Raw genomic sequence first — 20746 nt, forward strand, 5'->3', positions numbered from 1 at the left:
AAAAGCTGTTGGTAGCATCGGCTAACTAGCGCCAGATTTTGGAGTGCAGGGGACAAGCCGAGATGGGCTATGAGACATACGTTCACACTCGGTATCATGTTTCAATACACTTTAGGTCAATATCACACCGGAATTCTCCTTTAAGTTATATCAATAGCCTAGCCTGGGTGTTCCCATGCTGCCTTGCACGCGATTTGATTCACGCTGCTAAGGCAGCCTGGAGACCATGGAGCAAATTTTCGCCTGAGATAGGAGACCAATCACAGAACAAGGAGGAAAGCAAGACGATGATGAGCTATGCACAGACGCATTTGATAGACATCCGTGGCACCCAATAAACGGATCTGGGCATTTTTTTCAAATACGAGAAAATGAACGCTTGGTTCCCAGACCACGTCTCATTGAGAAGTGGTGGCGCTAGCCAGGCTATCAATAGCCTAGAGTAGGTAAAATAATGTTACCATTAGCATTGGTTGAGTGATGGAGGCCAATTTGATTATTGATGTATTTGTAGAAAACCATAAATGCGGTTATAGGCTACCAAGCAAATTGATAACAGCACTAATTGCATCTTTCGACTGTCATCTCATTTGCTTATGACCATAACCTAGGCTACTAGCAGGAGCTAAGTGAGTTAGCCACAACACGTACTTGATGGTTTTCTAATGGAAAATATATAGGCTACCTGAAAGATAACCTGTCTATGATGCATCCTAAACACCGGGCTGGGACATTTCTGCTCAGTCTCAAAAAGCATCTGAGTCAACGTTCATTCACAAACACCCATAGGCTACTTCAATCCTCTATTTTCAAAGGTGATTCAAGTAAGGAAGAACATGGCTCAAAGTAAAGTAACTAGGACTGAAACTACATAAATTCATCAAATTGAATCATTTGTGTCAACTCGCCGCAATGTAGATTTATTAACGCACCCGTGATGATCTACATCTCCATTTAAACCAAATGTTTTAGAGCGCACGTTGAGAGATGTATCCAGGGCAGGGCTGTACCTACACATATTTGTTGCACGTGCTACAAAAATCATTCTTTGCGATGGATGATTTAGTACCAACGTTACACCGGTCCGATACAGTTTTGCCTATGGCTATACCGTGAGACTGAGATGCTTTTTGTTTGTTCGAAGTGCGTGGGTGTGAGGGGGGAGTCGATGTGCTTTGATTCCAGCTTGGTAGTTGTAGTCTATGCGATTAAAAAACATGTGTGTGTGAAGTATCCAAACAATGATAACGCTTTCATTATGGCTGCTTTAGGCACAGACCTTGAGCTACTGTACAGTGGGTTGGGTTCCATTTAGAAGTGTCGCTTTCCGTGATTCACACAGCTGCGTGAAATGTATTAGGCCTACTACTGATATGCAAAACTACGTCGCAGGGGGGGGGCGCCAGTGCGTGGATATCTCAATCGCAAAATTAAACAATATTTCTATCGGGCGCCTACCATGGACTAGGCTGGGTGAACTCAGCCTGATCTGCCGGCGATTCCTTTTCGATTTCTTAAAAGATTGAACTTGGTCTGCCGAAAGCCAGACTAACCATGGACCTCATAGTTGCAAAATGCAAGGGAACATGAGTCAGCATATTATTTGCACAAACAATAACGGACAGTAGCTCTTCAACTTGGCCCGTTAAAATGTGTATGAACAGTCTAGCAAAGCATTTCATGAAGGCCCTTTTGGACATGTCAGTTATTTGCACCACTGGGTAAAACGGCATTTTGTTTTAGACTACTGGTATTTAATTTGTGCATTGACAATAAAGCTGAATATCATATTAACTAGATGACTAAACTTATGCATATGTAGAAGAAGAAACATTCACAAAAATCCATGACATGACCTCTCTTCTTGATAGCTTTTGAAAACTGCATGGAACTGACAGGGATTGTTTTGTTTAATAATAAATAAATAAATACATTATGCTGCTACCTTCTGCTTTTCCCAAATACAATGTAGCCTACAGGTGTACCTTTCATCAGTCCAGTTGCAATGGATGGACTGTGATGAACTGCCCTACTTGTGATTGTTTAGAGATTTTAAAGGTTTTATAACAATGCTACAAATCTTTTGGCAAGTGCTACAAATCTATTCACCTTTGCAGCGCCAGTAGGCTACTTTGTGTGCGGCCCGCAAACACACATTCCAAACAAGCATACACAAAAGTTTCAAGAGTGGGGGATGGAGTAAAAGATGGAGACAAATTCATTAATATGATTTATTTTCGCGGAATGGATGTACAGGACTGAGCGGCGGTCATATTTTGTAACGCTATGCGGCACATCTAGTTTTACATTTTCTGAGAATTATTTTCACCAGACACAGACAAACTGACACATACACACAAACCCACACTGTGAGTTGAGTTCCTTACCTCAATGGGGACAACCTGCATGAGGATGGCGAAGTTGGTCAGGTGGTTACACAGACACACAGAGTAGGACAGGTTCCCACCAGAACGAACACAGCCTTCGTTAGACCACACACCTTCTTTAGAGCTTTAACAGACCAACAGAAAGACAGACGAACACACACACACACACACACACACACACACACACACACACACACACACACACACACACACACACACACACACACACACAGAGAAATGTGATGATGAAGCACACACAAGAAGAAAAAAAAACAATTGCACAGTGTGAAATGCCAGCATTTGTTTGACTTGAACACAGCCTGCAGAAGACCATCACGTGCCTGACATTCCAGTGCAAACCCAAGAGAGATGGGGGTGGGGGGTGGTGTAGGGAGTGATTCGGGACGGGGAACCGTTCCCCTCCAAATTAAATCCACAGCGTTCAGCCTCGCTCTGTCCTGATTTACGGTTTCAGATGTGGCCACAGATTTGGCCGCAGTCACAAGAGTTTTCACTGGTGGCTAAGGCTATTGCCTTTCTCAGCGCAAAATCTGTCTTAATAAGCAAAAGATGTGCTCTGGCTCTCCAAAGGAGCCTCAGAGGAAGTCATAAATGACAGCAGAATTTAATGCGAGAATAAAAGTATATGTGCAGGTACGTCTTCATAAAACGAAGCAAAAAGATCCTCTGCAAACAGATAACTCTAAAAATAGTGTAGTCGTATAATTTGTGGGCTTGTTGTTATGGCAGGAATATGTATAGCCACATAAGATAACACTCTACACTGCTAATCATATTTTCACTCAGTATGAATCATGTGTATGCAAAACAGAATATATCATACATAAAAAGGGTTGGTTCCCATCCATCTGTTATGTGGAGAATGTCACCTATGTATGCTGTAATCATGGCTCATTTGAGGATTTAACACCCATACTGTATTTCACATGAATGGGAACAGTGCACATCAGTGCAGAGTCAGCAATGTCTACATGTCCGTTAGTTAGAGAGGAAACTCACCTGTAGTCCAGGAATGCACAGTACAGGTGAACTCTGTTGCTCTTGTTCAATGATTGCATTTGTTGCTCTTTGGTCTGAAGAGAAAAGAAGAAGAGAGAGATAAAGTCTTTATAATGGCACTTGTTGACCAACTAGGCAACAACTAGATGATTCGTATGCCATGATTGGATTTCTACGTCCACTTAACAGGACAGATTTTTCACGGCAGAACACTGTGAGACCTCTTGGAAACCAATTAACTGCACAATGGCTTTTAATAAGTCACTGAAGGTGTCGTAAAGAGTGTTTCATGCACAAAGCATTTAGGGTTGTCTGAAATCACCCCTAATTCATGCTGCTCCCATTTGTCTTAAGCCGAGCAGAAAACGCAGGGGCTAGTGAACACAGTGCACAGATTAAAGCAGAAAACGCAGGGGCTAATGAACACAGTGCACAGATTAAAGCAGAAAACGCAGGGGCTAGTGAACACAGTGCACAGATTAAAGCAGAAAACGGCAACAACAACAACACATTACATTTGATAGATAGATAGATGGATAGATACTTTATTGATCCCCAAGGGGAAATTCAAGAAAAAGTAAAATAAAAATAAATAAATAAAAAAAACGCTTTTCTAGGTACTCATCACCGGGAAGGGGGCAAACCTCACAACAGCCACCACCAAAAGCGTAGCACGCATCTGGGTGGTGCACGGCAGCGTAGGAGAAAACTAGTCATCAAGTGTCTAAATTTGGTTCTGTAACCAGACTGAAGACCGAATGGGATTGAAATGAATGCTGCATATCTGAACAGATGACGGCCAGGTCTGTTGAGTTCAGGGCTGACGGAGTGCATGAGACACGACTTTGCAATGCAAGTGTTCGACTTGTTTAAATTACAGTGCTGAATCACAGAAAGAGTCGACCGCAACAAGACTTTTCCTGTGCAAAACTAGAGACAAACACCAATGCTAATTGTTTTTGTGATTTTATGTATAAACTCTCCCCTTGGAGTGTTGCCTGCATCATGAGTTTATTTTGGTTTAGAATATGTCAAACACATCAAATGTCTTCTCTCACATACACACTCTCACTCAAAATGACAGATACATGCTATTCAAATTTACAAACACACACACAAACACACACACACACACAAACACACACACACACACACACACACACACACACACACACACACACACACACACACACAGCTTAGAGAATCTCAAAGCCATTTTCTCAATGGGTGGCTCTTCCCTCACTGGTGATTCCGGCTGCCCCCCCAAAACACACCACCACCACCACCACCACCATCCCCTCCAGCTACATCCCTCCACACGCAATGACTCCCCCCTGCTCTGAAGAGGTAGGAGCTCAGAGTTGTCTCTGTTTGCCAGCATAAACAATCATACTGCTGCTTTTGTTGTTCTGAAAATGGACTAGTATTGCCTGACTGGTGCTAAGAGGCCCATAAAGATCTGAAGAGGGAACACCAGCCGCTGCCAAGTCCCCCCCCCCCCCTCCACACACACACACACACACACACACCACTCTCTCTGGTCCTCCCTACTGTCTCTATGTGTTTTATATGACCAGTGCTCATTTTTTCCGTGTAATTTCTGAAATCTGATTTGGAGTCTTGGGAGATGGTGAGCTAACAGGCTGAGGAATGCAAGTGTGGTAATTAGGTTTTGGCCCACGGACTCCGCTTAAATCCTTGCTGTTATGGCTAAACCTCCTTCCTCTCCAAACCCCCCCCCCTATCCCCTACACACACACACACACACACACACGGATACACATACATACACCCCCACACCACCCTGCAGCCAACCCTCCACTGTAGCTCCCATCTGAATCACAACAGGGTTTACTAAAACAACCTGGCGGGCGACATCCGCCCTGGGCAAAACACACACACACGCACACACACACACACACACACATATATATATATACACACACACACACACGCACACACACACATGCGCGCGCACACACACACACATTGGGCTAACTTGCTCTGATATCCCTCCTCAGTGGCCCAAATTGGATTGGGTGTTTGTGAGGATGGGCTGAGTTACCTTGCGGAAAAAGTGAGAAGGAAGAGAGCCACACCTATGGCCCAGACTCTCCAGTTTCTCTCTCTCTCTGTCTTTCTCCCTCTCACTGACGTCGGCTCAGGGTGTTTCTGTGTCAAACAGCCCTAAGAACACACTGTGTGTGTGTTTGTGTGTGTGTGTGTGTGTGTATCTGTGTGTGTGTGTGTACCTATTCTGTAAACTTTATGAATAAAGATAATAAATAATCTCCCCACGGACGCTTCAAGCCAGACGCCCTTCTTCAGCGTGATTATGGCGATTCTGGTGTTGAGCCCAGTCATCAATAGTGTTCTGGGGGATTTTTGAGGGTACCATTTTTACATCCCCATTATTCCGACTCAGTAGACTCTCAACCCAAAGTCTTCATGGAGGTGGGAAAGGAAGAGCCCCAATCAAGTGGGATCATCTGGACATGACCGAGAAAGAGGCTCTTCCATGACAAGAGGAGCAAAGAGGTGTATGAGGGGTACTCAGTAGTGTAGGAGGTGCTGGGAGGACAGGGGGGTCTCTGAGACTGAGAGCAGAAGAGGGTGGAACAGAGGAGAGGAGAGGTGAGGAGAGGAAAGGTGAGATGAGGAGAGGTGAGGAGATGAGTTGAGTGGAGTGAAGACGAGAGGAGAAGAGGAGAGGAGACGAGAGGTGAGGTGAGGAGAGGTAAGGAGAGGAGAGGAAAGGTTAGATGAGGAGAGGTGAGGAGATGAGTTGAGTGGAGTGAAGACGAGAGGAGAAGAGAGGAGAGATGAGGTGAGGAGAGGAAAGGTGAGATGAGGAGAGGTGAGGAGATGAGTTGAGTGGAGTGAAGACGAGAGGAGAAGAGGAGAGGTGAGGAGAGGAGTGCAGAGGAGAGGAGGGGAGTGGAGTGCAGAGGAGGAGAGGAAAGGAGAGATGAAAGAAGAGGAGAGGAGAGGAGAAGAAAGGTGAGGAGAGGAGAGGAGTGTAGAGGAGAGGTGGGGAGTGGAGTGCAGAGGAGAGGAGAGAAGAGGAGAGGAGAGGAGAGGAAATGTGTGGAGAGGAAAGGTGAGGAGAGGAGAGAGGAGTGTAGAGGAGAGGTGGAGTGCAGAGGAGAGGAGAGGAGAGGAAAGGTGTTGGGGGGCCCGTGGCATAGCGGCTGAGGAACTCTGACGCTGGTTGTGGGTAAATGAAAACAGATGAGCAGGCGAGGCACCTTGCCACGAGTGCCGTTTTGCTACAAAAACAGAGAGAAGAGAGAGAGGAGGAGGAGGAGATACACAGCAACGGAAAACAAAGAGCTCACTTTCCTTTTCTCATTCACCCTCTCTTTTTTCAAACTCTCTGTCTGTCTCTTTACTTTTCCACCTCTCTCTCTCTCTCTCTCTCTCTCTTTCTCTCTCTATGCAGTCTACTTGTTCTCCCCTGTCACCGAGGCTTTGATGAAATTATGCCATTGAGTGCGAGGCTAATTTTCCACATCGAGTCGATTCGGGACAGGGAAAAACTGAACCGCGCTGACAAAAGAAAGGCCTGATTGCTATAGTAAAGCGTGCGCTCCACTCATGGCAGAAAAAAACCCTCCTCCTCCAGAAGAGCCTCTGTGTGTCTCTGACTCCGTTCAGGTCGGCTCTCGTCTCAGCCCTGCTGACCTCCTGCCCCTCATGGCAGCCGTTGGAGCAGCAGACCCATCCTCTCCCTCCGTCCAGATGATCCGGCTCTCCCAGGCAGTGCCAGGCCAGCCGCTCCTGGAGGCTGGAGTCCTCTCTTGTCTGGAGGCTGTCACAGGTCTTTCTGATCTAGCACTTTACATTTGTCAAACTTTGCATTTGTTCATTTGCTATCGGTACAAATACTGAAAACAGAGCAAAGTCAAACCAATTAGGCTTATGGCACCCACTGACACTCTTTTTGAAAAACAAGACGCAAAGAAAATATCACATGTACACTGACTTGTACACTTCCTGCATACACAAGGCTGTCCTTTCCCTCAGGCCCTCCTTCAGAAGCACAGCTGACACACACTCAACCAGAACCACAACCCAGTAAATCCACTAACGGTCGGTCACCTTTCGGACATCCGTATAGTAAATGGATAACGCAAAACAAAACCGATACTAATACACCTGTGGTATCAAGCCCAAGAACTCAACACCCAAAATCTTTGTGTCAACATGTTGAACTCAACACAACACATGATGTTCAGTTCCTTTGAGCTGGTGTCTAGGAGTCAACACACAGTCGGTGGCCAGAACTCTCTGTCTCTTGCACGCTCATTGCTATACCTAAACAGAGCGGCTGGCAGCTGCACTCCGGTCTGATTAGAGGTAGATCAAATTTTAAGACCATTTTAAAGGCCATTTATGCAGCGCACTGTGTCTCGTACCAGAATGCAAGAGTGAACTGCTCGCTGTCTTCTGGGAGAGCTTTTCAGAGAGTGAGGGGTGTGTGTGTGTGTGTGTGTGTGTATTGGGCTCTGTTCCCCCGCTCTGGTTCCCCAGCGCCCCCGGCACACACACACACACACACACACACACACACAGCCCTGCCAGAGAGGAGCGCTGTGCTCCAGCCACTTATTAACAACAGAGGCCTCGCAAATACGCCGAGCTCTGGAAATCACTTCTCAACCTCCACCAAGGAGAAAGAGAGAGGGAGAGTGAGGAAGATAGGAGAGAGAGAGTGATAGATAGAGAGAGAGGTGGGGGAGAGAAAATGGAAGGAAAGAAAGAGATGAGTAAGGAGGTAGGAAAAAGGAATAGGTCGAGTTGGGGGTTGAGAGAAAGAAAGAGAGGTTGGGATGAAGGGAGGGAGAGATCTTTAAATAAACTACGACAGTAAATTTAACTAGCCCCCAGCTAGGAACCAGGGCAGGGGTTTGTGAGTCCTCCGGTGTAGAGACGTCAAGACAAAATGAAAACAACGCAGAGCCATCAGGGAGCCAAAGCCAACGAACACACACACACACACACACACACACACACACACAGACACACACTTGCACTCTCTCTCTCACACACACACACACTGAGACGCAAAAACCTGTTGCTCCAAAGTTACGCAACACAACCCCCCTCATTTTGTTGTTTGAGGGAGGCTTTTCTGAGCTGCCATGACATCATTGGTCCAGGCCTGTCGGTTTGCGGCAGCCTTGTGCAACGGCTGGTCCAGCCATATGCTGGCAGCCCACCACTCTCAAGGGTGACTGGCAAGTGCTCGTGGTTACATGAGAGACTGCCCCCCCCCCCCAACCAAATATGTCGTCATGGTGACAACAACAATTCTGGTTCTGACAGCTGGGGTGGGATTTAACACTGTGTGCACACACACCTGACACACACACACACACACACACAAATGCTAGAGACGAAAACTGATTAGCTAAAGGAGGATCAGTTACATTTCTGGTGGCTTATACTACAGGTGGTGCATATTAGCCAAAAACCTGAAATATGCTCAGATTTAACCAAGATATACAACTCTTCTTAGCCAGGAACTGTGGGGTATGCAGTGTATGGCCATGGACATATTTGGTGTAGAACAAGCTCTGAGAGCTGGGATGATGTTGAGTATAGCTATTAAATGAGACGTGATGTGAGTTCTCAGAAGTTCAATGGCTGTGCTCGGTTTGGCATGTGGGACTGGGATTGGGTCATGGGCCTGTGAAGGCAACAGCTGCCTGCCTGCGTCGGCACCCACCACCACCACAACACACTTCACAGCCAGATGACAGAATGCACACAGTTCTCACAAGAGGACACCACACACACACACACACACACACACACACACACACACACACACACACACACACACACACAGGTGCGCAGTGCGCACACACACGCACACACACACACACACACACACAGAGGTGCGCACACACATATGTACACATAACATACACACACACACAACACAGAGGCGCGTACACACAGATGTACACGTACACACACACACACACACACACACACACACACACACGTGAACGCACACTCGAACACCCACAAACTCACACACATACCACACACACACACACACACACAGACACACTTACAGAAAAACCCAGGCATGAGATGTGAACTGAGATTTCTCTACGGCACCTGTGACACAGCACCGTTCCGGATGTAGAGATTGACACTGACAGTGATACTGGTTGTAGGGTACATAGGATGTCTTTCATAGTCTTCAATAATGTTAAAGAAAACATCCCACTAACACACAGTCTTTGCATAACAAGTGCTAAAAAGCAAACACACACATACACAAACACACACACACACACACACACACACACACACACACACACACACACACAAATACTTAGACTTACAGACACACGTACACACACAGGCAAATATTCGCCATCTTGGTCTCTCTTTCTCTCTCTTGCAAACACATAATCTCTCTGTCACTCTCTCTCACACACACACACACAAACACACACACACACACACACACAGAGTGAAAGAGAGACTGTGGTTTACCAGGCAGTGCCAGCTCACCACAGTGTGGTGGTGTGTGTATTTTAAGCACGGCGGAGTCTAAATAAAGCACCCAGATGCTTACCGTCCCAGAGGCAGCGCCAGTCCAGGCCCTCTGGTGCCCAAACACACACAGCCAGAGACGAGCGGGAGAAATAGAAAGTCAGGGCGCTCAATCTGTCATCCTCCCATAGTCCGACCAGGCCCTGCTCTCTAATCTACTGCCACCAGCAAACAAGGCTGTCATTTGGAGTTTGGGTCTGTGTGGATGTGTGTGTTTGTGTGTGCGTGCATGTGTGTGTGCGTATGTGTGTGTGTATGTGTGTGTGTTTGCGTGTGTGTGTGTGTGTGTGTGTGTGTGTGTGTGTGTGTGTGTGTGTTTGTGTGTTTTCCACATTGACGTCTTTAATCTACTGCCACCAGCAGACAAGGCTGTCATTTGGAGTTTGGGTCTGTGTGGATGTGTGTGTTTGTGTGTCTTTTTGAGTATGTTTGTTTATGTTTATTTGTGTGTGTGTGTGTGTGTGTGTGTGTGTGTGTGTGTGTGTGTGTGTGTGTGTGTAGGGGTGTGGATATTTTCCACATTGACGTCTTTGGGTCAACATGGTGAGAGGGAAACAATAGGGGATTGTAAAACAGTCAACAAGCAACCCTAGCTCCACCATACTTAACATGAATTCTGAATAAACACATGGACCATAGGGATGTTAACTATTTGACCATCACTGCCTTCACCAGAATACTGTCTGACCACCAACACCAATAGAGACTGATTTAAATGATGGCCTATGTGACGCATCATAGGCATGTCCCCATGACGATGAAGCTCTCCATATCTCTTAAAGAGACAGACACCAATGAAAACAATGAGAAAAATGCACATAGGGGCCTACATACATTCCAGTTTACAGTACATACTGTATACGACAGAATGAACATATGTTGTCTTTTGAAAGTGTACCTACTGTATCAGGAGGAATGTGCAATTTAAGTCAATGAAAAGCCAAAGCCGAAGCCAATTTTTCTAAAGTGACTCCAAACCATATACAGTCAATGCTCCAAACTGAGTAATCACTGATTCGCATAATAGGTGGAGCATGTCTAGACAGGGTTCAGGTGCCATTTATGTGGTCTGACCACTGGCTGTTGGCTCTGACAATCTATTTATCGATTCTTACAGGCTCATGACTCCTCTGTTTTTCCATGTGTGAGAATCCTATGGTACAGAATCTCACACCGATTCTGTGTAGGGCGGAGTGAAGCACTGTAGCCAAACAACAGTTTCAGTCTGCTTGTTCTGGCAGAGATGACTAACCAAAGCAGAGGTGTAATTTATCATCAGAAGGTCCTGAAATTAGACACTTAGATGGAGTTTCACCAGGAAGAGAGAGAATTTCCTTAGAAAGTGGGAATTACCTAGAATCCTAGATGACCCTGAGATGTGCCTAAATCCAACATAACAGGCCAGGTCTAAATCTGTAACATAACAGGCCAGGTCTGGTATCAGTATCTCTGCTTCCATCCCTATTAACACCAGGACATGCTTGGTCTGATAGAACTGACTGAGGTACTTCAGACAGCATCTAGATGGAAACCCAACATGTTTAGTTCTGGTCCATCAAACTAAAGAAATGCTCACACCCAGGGTATTACCACTGATTGTTATAGGTCTTTAGGTCATTGTTTTTAAACAAGCCAAATACTGAAGAGTACTTATGTCAGGATGAGGGCATTTAGTACCAAAACACAAATGAATGTTCCAATTAGACTAAATTGGTTGTTCATTCGCAAATAAGCTCTTAAATTCTGTCACTGCTTTCAATTTTTTTGTTTGCAAATAACCAAATAAGCTCTTAAATTCTGTCACTGTTTGCAATTTTGACTTTATGTTTCTGCAGTTTGACTTTAAAATCAATTTAGTGAGGTGACGTCTCCTTGGACTTTTCCATAAATTAATCAACAAAGGAACACATAAACCTGTCATCAAATCAATAAAAAAACAAAAACAGAATCAATCCAGCAATCCAAATGGTCATCAGCCCATCCACCTCAAGCCCGCGGAGCAAAGACTGATGCTCAAATATCACCCATGAAACATGTGGCTTTCCAGAACTCCACTAAAATAAGCCAATTAAAAGACCATTAGCTCTTCTCTCTTTCGTCTTTGTGTACAAGTCAACCAGGGGAGAAGTAAACAATTTTAGAGTCAGTATCTGAACACATTGTGTAACATCTGGAAAAGCACAAAAACACATGCATAAGGTGGAATTGGGGTGTGTGTGTGTTTGTGTGTGTGGGTGGGGGGTTCAGTGTTAACAATGACAAAAGACACACTACCAGAATGTCTCAGAGTGAGGTAGCGGGACTAAGTGTATGAATGTGCATGTATGTGTGCTTACTTGTGTGTGTGTGTGTGTGTGTGTGTGTGTGTGTGTGTGTGTGTGTGTGTGTCTATGTGTGTATGTGTGTGTGAGTATGTGTGTGTGCGTGTGTATGTGTGTGTGTGCGTGTGTGTGCGTGTGTGTGCGTCTATGTGTGTGTGTGTGTGTGCGTGTGTGTGTGTGTGTGTGTGTGTGTGTGTGTGTGTGTGTGTACACGGATAATGAGGGCTCAGAGGTGCCATGAAACCCAATCTCCTCCAAAACCGACCAGACTGCAGTTACCCAGCTCAGGTTATCATCACTGCATAATGTCAATGACACCTCAACTGACTTGGGACCAGTTAAAGAGGCCCCGTTTTAGAACAGTTGGAGCTCACAGACAATGTGTTCTCCATTTATTTCTGGTGTAACAGTATGTTATGTACATAACTACTTGTGATGTTGCAATGCAGTGTCACCATGCAAAGTACATTGCATTTCCATGTAAGACAACATCTGACAATTCATAAAATTATACACACAGACATCGAAGCAAATGTTCCTGAAGAAATACTGTAGCTCCAAATGTCCCTGAAGAAATAACTCCAAATGTCCCTGAAAAACTTCCAAATCCAAATCTTTACAGTCAGTTCAGTCAGTTCAAAGAGCTTACAGGATCTTGTTCTTGTTCTAATATACAAACAAACAGTACAAGATTGAACATATACTGTCTCTAACAACAGAGAAACTTGTGTGGCTGCAGAGGGAGGATCCCTACAGCATATCTGGGGGAGGCTATCAGTCAGATAATGTGGTGCTAGAAAATATGAAATGTATCCTCTTTTTTGGCCTGTTTCAGTGACAAACAGGACAAAAAGAACCTTGAAAAAATATATAGATTTTTGTGCAGCCTTATCTTTATGGTTAAAATTGCAATCTGTGCTCTTAGTCAACACTGAGCTCATAACTCCAGTTGGCTTGGATGAATGTCGGCATTCAGATTAGTGTCAGCATTTGACAGAGAGGTCTGCTGTGTGTGCCTGCGTGTGTAAATGAGAGATGTACAGTATTAAGACTTCAAATGTCATATCACAGAAATATCTGGCTGCTCTTAACTCCGTTAATATCACCTTTGTCCTGTGCACAGATACTATTAAGGGTGAACAGCAGTAGTGTGTGTGTGTGTGTGTGTGTGTGTGTGTGTGTGTGTGTGTGTTGTGTGTGTGTGTCGCAGGCAAATTTTTATGTGGCCATGAGTGTCAAAGATTGCATTTCACCTCTGGAAACATGTCAATCCCTTTGGAAAAAAAGATTGAGAAAGATTGGTGGATTAAAATAAGGTGAAAAGATTGGTGGATTAAAATAAGGTGTACAGCACACACGCTTACTCATCGTACGGTTACACATTCTGTTGCAGTTTGGCATACTTATATGTATTATTTCAATGTGTTTCAATGTGCACTTTGGAGTGAAAACAAGAAATACAATCTTGCACAAACACATGTTCAGACCTCAGCGTACATATAGAGGGAGAGAGAGAGAAAAAGAGTTCGAATAGCTTCTGAGCGCAGGAGTTTTGCAGCTGTGGTTAAAGCCCTGAAGGCAGGCCTCACTGTGGAAACAGTGTGGCTGCGCTGATAGACGTCAGGCGTGTTAAAGAAAAACACTGTGTGCTATCCACAAGAGGTCTGGGGGATTTCGCATTTCCTCCTAAAACAAAGAGACTTGTGGAAGTGTCACCATGCAGAGAGCTACGATGTGTGATTGTCTGTGTGTGTGTGTGTGTGTGTGTGTGTGTGTGTGTGTGTGTGTGTGTGTGTGTTGGCTGGAAGGGGGGGGGTCCCCACCTCCCCAACTTATGTAACAGTGGAGGTCAGAGATCTCAGGAGGGAGGTGTGATTATACTCATTGTGCTGGCAATGGTATTCTGAATGACATGCAGTAAAATGTGGGGGGGCTCAGATTTGTGTGTGTGTGTGTATGTTAGCGCATGTGCGTGTGTGTCACAGACACTACATGCAACATCTGGAGACAGGAGACAACCAAGAGAGGGAAAGAGGGAGAGAGAGAGAGAGAGATGCATGTATGGACAAAGTAACAGGAAAACGAGAGAGCCAAGTCCCAAAAAATGACATGGGTAGAGACAAATAGAGTCAAATAGATTGAGAGAAAGAGAGGGAAATTAAGAGTCGAAAAATGAGGAGCAGAGTGAAGAGAGAAAATTAAAATTAGTGACAGAGAGAGAAAGGGGACTCAATCCAATATTTCTGGCGCAGAGCACGTAGCATAAGCCAGACTCCCATCTGTGACTGATCAGGAGGAGAGGGGGAGGAGAGAAGGGGGTGGAGTGATACAGAGAGGGGGGGGAGAGGAGAAGTAACAATAGAGGGAGAGAGGGCTGAAGAGATAGAGTGATAGAGAGGGGGAGAGAGTAAAAGGAATAGAGAGAGAGAGAAAGGGGGAGAATGAGAGATTGACATTTATATAAAAAAGTAGAGACTGGGAAAGATGGTGGGCATGATACTGGCGTTGAGATAGAGAGAGGAAAAGCTCAGAGAAGGAAAGAGAGAGAGAACGGTGGATAGAGACAGCCTTTCCCACAGGCTTTGGGTGTGTACAGGGAGTTATAAAAAGCATCTGGCTCAAAGGACTGCTTATTATTGTGGTGAAAGGTCTGAAACCAACATTGGCTAAATGATGTGAAAATGACTGCTGATCATAGTTCTTGTTACACTTTCAGGCCTTTGTTCCTGTTTATCCCGAGCTGCTGTTGCTTAATTAATCTGTAATTCATACTGACTCCACTCTGCCAACTCAAGTGGAGTTAGCCATCTAGTAAATCTCACACAAGAAGGTTTTACAAAGGGCACAGATAGGACAACTTCACACACACACAGACACACACAAACACAGACACACAGACACACACTCACACACACACACACACACTCAACAGTTATGCAGCACATACAGGACCACACTAAAAACTACAAGAAGTTCTTAATTCAAGATAGTAGTCCTTGGACAGTCTCAAATAAAAAGTTGTCATCACACTTGTTTGATACGTGTCCATACCATACATGTTATATACAGTATGCAGCGACTGTGAGACTGTTAGAAGCGTTCAGGTTTAGTGCCACAATTAAGGATTATTTTCATAGAGAAAATATTTTCTTGATTAATCCATTCTTTTTTTGGGTGATGGGTGAAAAATGTTGATCGATGTTTCTCAAAACCCAAGATGACATTGTTAAATCTTGTTTTGACCACATGCCAAAAATATTGGAATGAGAAATTGGAGCTTTTTCTCCTTACAAAAACTACACATTGATTACAAATACAAAAATAGTTTGCGATTCATTTAATAAATGAATTGCAGCTCTATTCAAGTTACAGCTTACTGTAGGGTGGACACAGCAGATGTTGTAGTTGTTGTGGTGAGGAAAACAGTAAGGGAGGGACAGACAGTGTAACCTTCCCACAAACATTACTGGTGTGTATTGTAGATCCAACTTTCAAACAGCAGATAACGAGTCACACAACTGACACACACACACACACACACACACACACACACACACACACACACACACACACACACACACACACACACACACACACACACACACTCATTGTGGCCTTCATCATGTAGTCTCCAGTCTACAAAAGCTTTATGAGTCTATAAAGTCAGTCAGCTCTTGTCAAAAATCCTTTTTATTATTATCCTTGCAATTTTGACACTAGGCAACGCCAGCATAGTTTATGAAATCATTTTTTCCACTTCTTCATCCCATGCCATGGATGTGACGCTGCAGAGAGAGAGAGAGAGAAAGAGAGAGAGAGAGAGAGAGAGAAACGACAATAGAAGGAGACAGCAGGAACAGGGGAGACAGAGCAGAGGAGACAGGAAGTCAGAAGAGAAGAGCAGAGGAGACAGGAAGTCAGGGGACAAGAGGGGAGAAGTGATGGACAGAGCAGAGAGAGTGCTAGCGAAGAGAGGGAGGAGGAGAGGAAAAATAAGCAGAGGTGAAGTGAGGAGAGGAGAAGGAAGGTAGAGGTGGTGGTGGTAGCGAAAGCAGAGAAAGAAGAAGAACAAGAAGAACAACAACAATGAGAACTAGTGCACACAGAGAAGGAGAGAAGAGGAGACAGGACAAAATAGAAGGGGAGGTGAGACAAGAAGGAAGGAAGGAGGAGATGACAGAAACAAGAGGGAGGAGGAGAGAAGAGGAGGTGGAGTGAATAGGAGTATACAGTGATGGCCAAAAGTATTGGCACCCATGCTAAAGTTGACTGAAAAGAGGAATATAAAATCATCTTTTGGAAATTGATCTTAATGCCTTAAGTGAAAAATGAGGAAATATCTAACCTTTAAGGACACCAATTTTCTTAGTGAATGAATTATAATGTATCATAAATAAATAAATAAATGTTCTTCCTTAAAATACAGGGGTCATAAGTATTCCCACCCCTATGTTAAATTCCCATAGAGACAGGCAGATTTTTATTTTTAAAGGCCAGTTATTTCATGGATCCAGAATACTGTGCATCCTGATAAAGTTACCTTGGCCTTTGGAATTAAAATAGCCCCACATCATCACATACCCTTCACCATACCTAGAGATTGGCATGGGTGTTATTTCAGTTAGCCTATTAGCTGGTTTGATTTGCATTGAGCTCAATGAGCATCAAACCAGCTAATAGGCTAACTGAAATAACATGGTATGGTGAAGGGTATGTGATGATGTGGGGCTATTTTAATAGTTTAACAACTATAATAGTTTATCAACTTTAGCATGGGTGCCAATACTTTTGGCCATCACTGTAGATAGAGGAGAGGAGAGGGCAGTCCAATAAATAAGAGAAGAGGAGAGGAGAAGAGCAGAGAGGAGAGGAGAGGAGGGGAGGGGTCAGTCCAATAGATAAGAGAAGAGGAGAAGAGCAGAAAAGAGGAGTGTGTAAGTAGTGGACAGAAGACAGACTGTTTTTCTGTATTAATATTTAACTCTATTCTCCTTTGTCTGTCAAGCATGTGCCAGAGTCATAAATCACAGCTGGAGCCAAGGCCTATCAGCACTACATAAGACGGACGTGAGAGCCAGAGATGGACACACCCACACCCACCCACACACACACACACACACACACACACACACACACACACACACACACACACCACACAAACACACACACACAATGCCTATCAGCAGCGTGCAAGACCACTGCGAGTACCAGATATCATCGCAAAAGCACAGACATATAAGACAAATACACACATACACACACACAAAGCCTATCAGCATTACACAAGACCACCGTGAGAACCAGAGAATCGCACACACACACACACACACACACACACACACACACACACACACACAGACACAGACACACACACACACACACACACACACACACACACACACACACATACACACACACACACACACACACACACACCCATCAGAACAATACCCAGTGTGACAACCTGGGTAAGAATGACAGTATCCACTGTATCCACAGAAACTGCGGCATAGGCAAGGACATAGAAACTAGCGACTCGATTTACTCTCACATTCCGAGTGCCCCTGAGATCATTTAATGACTGAGTGAGCGCATAGTATACCTCATAGTTTCACAGTCTTTAATCACACAAGACACTTGAGTTGACAGTAAACATGGCACTGCTATCAGAGATGAATACTGATGTGCGAACAGAGAGCTGGATCGAGGTGATGTTTGAATGAGAGAGTGAGAGAGACAGGCAAAGCTAAAGAAACAAAGGGTAGCAAACAGAGTGATTTCACATCATTCTAGTGCATCATTTAACTTTCGGTAATTTCTCAGCATAACCACAGCATGTTGGTTCTCTGTAACCATGGAACTATGAGTCACACTGAAAAGAATGGTGAAGTAACACAGCTATGTAGCATAAAGACTATGCGCTTGTGTGTATGTGTGTGTGGTGTGTATGTGTGTGCGTGTGTGTGTGTGTGTGTGTGTGCATGTGTGTGCGTGCGCGTGTGCGTATAGGTGTACGTGCTTGCATATGTGTATGCATGTATGAGTGCATGTGTGTGTGTGTGTGTGTGTGTGTGTGGCTAATATATACAGTAGGTCAGTCGTGCAATAATTGGTGCAGGCTTGTTAGCCTCATGTCCAAGTGACTCCCTGTGGAGAGGGGTCAGACCACCAGCAGCTCTCTGTGGGGAGGTGAGAAGGTTCAGAGGCAGAGAGAGGCCCGCGGTGGAGGAGTGTGTTTTGGAGCCAGACTACAATCTCCAACCTGCAGGCCGCCACTGGAAAAGTTCTCTCTCTCTCTCTCTCCGACCACGTGCGTTTTTTCCCCTCCTCTCCTCTCTCCGTCTCCCCTTTTGGAAAGGAGGTAAGCATCCCGCTGTTTCCCTCAAAAGCCAGAAAATTCTTAAAATAGCACCTCACTCTTGGCACAGCCCCCCGGCGGATTCCGGGCATCTCAGAGGACCGTCTCCGACCTGCTGGGTTTTCCACATGCTCACACAACCTCGGCTAAATGGGACTCCGTCTAGCGTGGGTACCACCTGCGCTCCAGCCAGCCCATCACCACGGAGACCAAACTTCAGTGTACATATAATTTCAACAAGCCTTGGATCCTTCATGTTTAAACAACTTACTACGTAAATGTACCTCTGTATTTCAAGCAACACTTTAGCCCAACTAGATAACGTTTAGCCGAACTAGATAACGTTTAGGTTTACGTTTGTGTGTTACCATCAGTGTGATCATCACGGATGTTATGTTTTTGTCATCAAAATATAATTCATCAATGTGTTTATGTGATTATGCCATATCTTTCTTGAACAGAATTGTAATGTTAGAAGAGCTGTTAGAAGTTAACAACCCTACCTGTATGAAATACCAGTCATATATACTCCTCTCCTGACTCATTACATAATTCTATAACTTCCTCACATCTCTAATGTACATGCATTTATACCACCTTGACGTCAAACTTGCACTGTCCTGCTGAAATTTAACCAGATTCTCAGGCAGATTCAAGGCAACAAGGATGCTTCTGGTATGACTTTTTATCTAAACTCTCTCATCCTTCCCTTCACTCTCCCACTCTCTTTACCCGCCCCCTCTTCTCTCTCTCTCTCTCCCTCTCCCTCCCTCTCTACCCTGCTCTCTCTCTTCCTCACCCATCAGTGTTTGCTAAAACAAATACAGTAATCACAGCATGGGCATGGGGCCAGTGTTCCCCGCGTGTAAACAGTGAACTCACAGCAGGGGTAAAAGCAGGCCAAACAAAAACCTCATCGCCATGGTTTCACAGAGGCCAGCATGGTTTTGATTTCTCCAACTCACGACTCTTTTATAGTGGTAAAGGAGGGATGGGGGGGGGGTGTCGATGGATAGAAAAGAACAAATACACCGCTTGATAGCGATCCATCTCAATCACACAGGAGCACGTTTTTTTATTTGCTTCAGAATCTGCCTTGAAAATGAAGGTTTGTTTGTTCCTAGGCTAATGCGTAAAAATAATTGCTAATCAAGATAGCAGATCAAAGTCTAATGTAATTAATTGATCACAATCTGATGCCTGGTACTGAGAAGTCTTTTGTGAAGAAAAGATGACGAGAGTGTAATTCTATCTTGGATGAGATCACTTGCAGTTTGCTACTAGTGTATAAAAACAACACAAGTTCAGAAATTCCATTACATCTCGCTACAATATGACGAATCCTTCAAAGCCATTGATAAGTGTCTTGATGACATCATGTCCTAGGGCGTACAGTTATCCCCATCCCTAGCGGCCTATAGGCTGTTGTCAGCGCGTGTCGCAACTCTACGATCAGTTTCATGATAGCACACTGTGTGTCGTCTCCTCTGTAGCCTCGGCTGTTCAAGTGTGTTTACGCAAGCAGGGCGCACACAGTGCCATCAGGCCCAGCCTTGGATGATGGGCCCTGAGTCATTTTGAAGGGTGATTCATGCCCTGGAGCTAATGGATCAGAGTGGAAGTCCTCGGGTCTTAGTGTGCGAGCAGGGGGCCGTGGCCAGTGCCATACACATTTTATTAGTTAACTTTAGTATCGTTGCTTTTCATTTCAATTTTCAAAAGCATTTCCCATGGAAAACTGGCAACCAGTTGCGTCCCTCACTAAAAAAAAGAAAGAAAAAAAACCTTGCCACGCTGCAAGCAACGGAGTCTTCGTAAATCCAAGTAATCGTTCCTTTCAGTGAGGCCCAAGCCAGTGGTTCAAATGGCGATAATTGCCTTTCTTTCAGTGAGCCACATGTTTCGATTGAGGGGAAGAAAATGTGTAGGGATTAGTGGGAACAAAAATAGATTTCCATGGTTTGTGCTGGCAAAAAGCCCTTCGCAAACTCCCCTGTCCTTGAGCTATACGATTCTATTCACATAAAAAAAGAGATTACGAAAAAAGAATAAAAAAGAAAGGGGGAAGAGGAAAGATTTTTTTG

General features: G+C 44.7%; 1 protein-coding gene across 7 annotated transcripts in view; it reads right to left on the minus strand.

Annotated features, from left to right (window-relative positions):
- adgrd1 (adhesion G protein-coupled receptor D1) overlaps window positions 1–20746 on the minus strand; it is a 65323-nt gene that overhangs the window by 16443 nt on the left and 28134 nt on the right. For all 7 annotated transcript variants that reach the window (XM_076270326.1, XM_076270329.1, XM_076270325.1 and 4 more), the window contains 2 exons: window positions 3408–3481; window positions 2388–2511 (listed from right to left, as the gene is read on the minus strand). In XM_076270326.1, coding sequence (XP_076126441.1) covers window positions 2388–2511; window positions 3408–3481 — 198 coding nt within the window. The remainder of the gene's footprint in view (window positions 1–2387; window positions 2512–3407; window positions 3482–20746) is intronic.

Source organism: Alosa pseudoharengus, unplaced genomic scaffold, assembly GCF_046254945.1.
Source record: "Alosa pseudoharengus isolate Yale_2024_CS ecotype anadromous, Long Island Sound unplaced genomic scaffold, YU_APseudo_1.1 YU_APseudo_1.1_scf_6, whole genome shotgun sequence".
Classification (NCBI taxonomy): Eukaryota; Metazoa; Chordata; class Actinopteri; order Clupeiformes; family Clupeidae; genus Alosa; species Alosa pseudoharengus.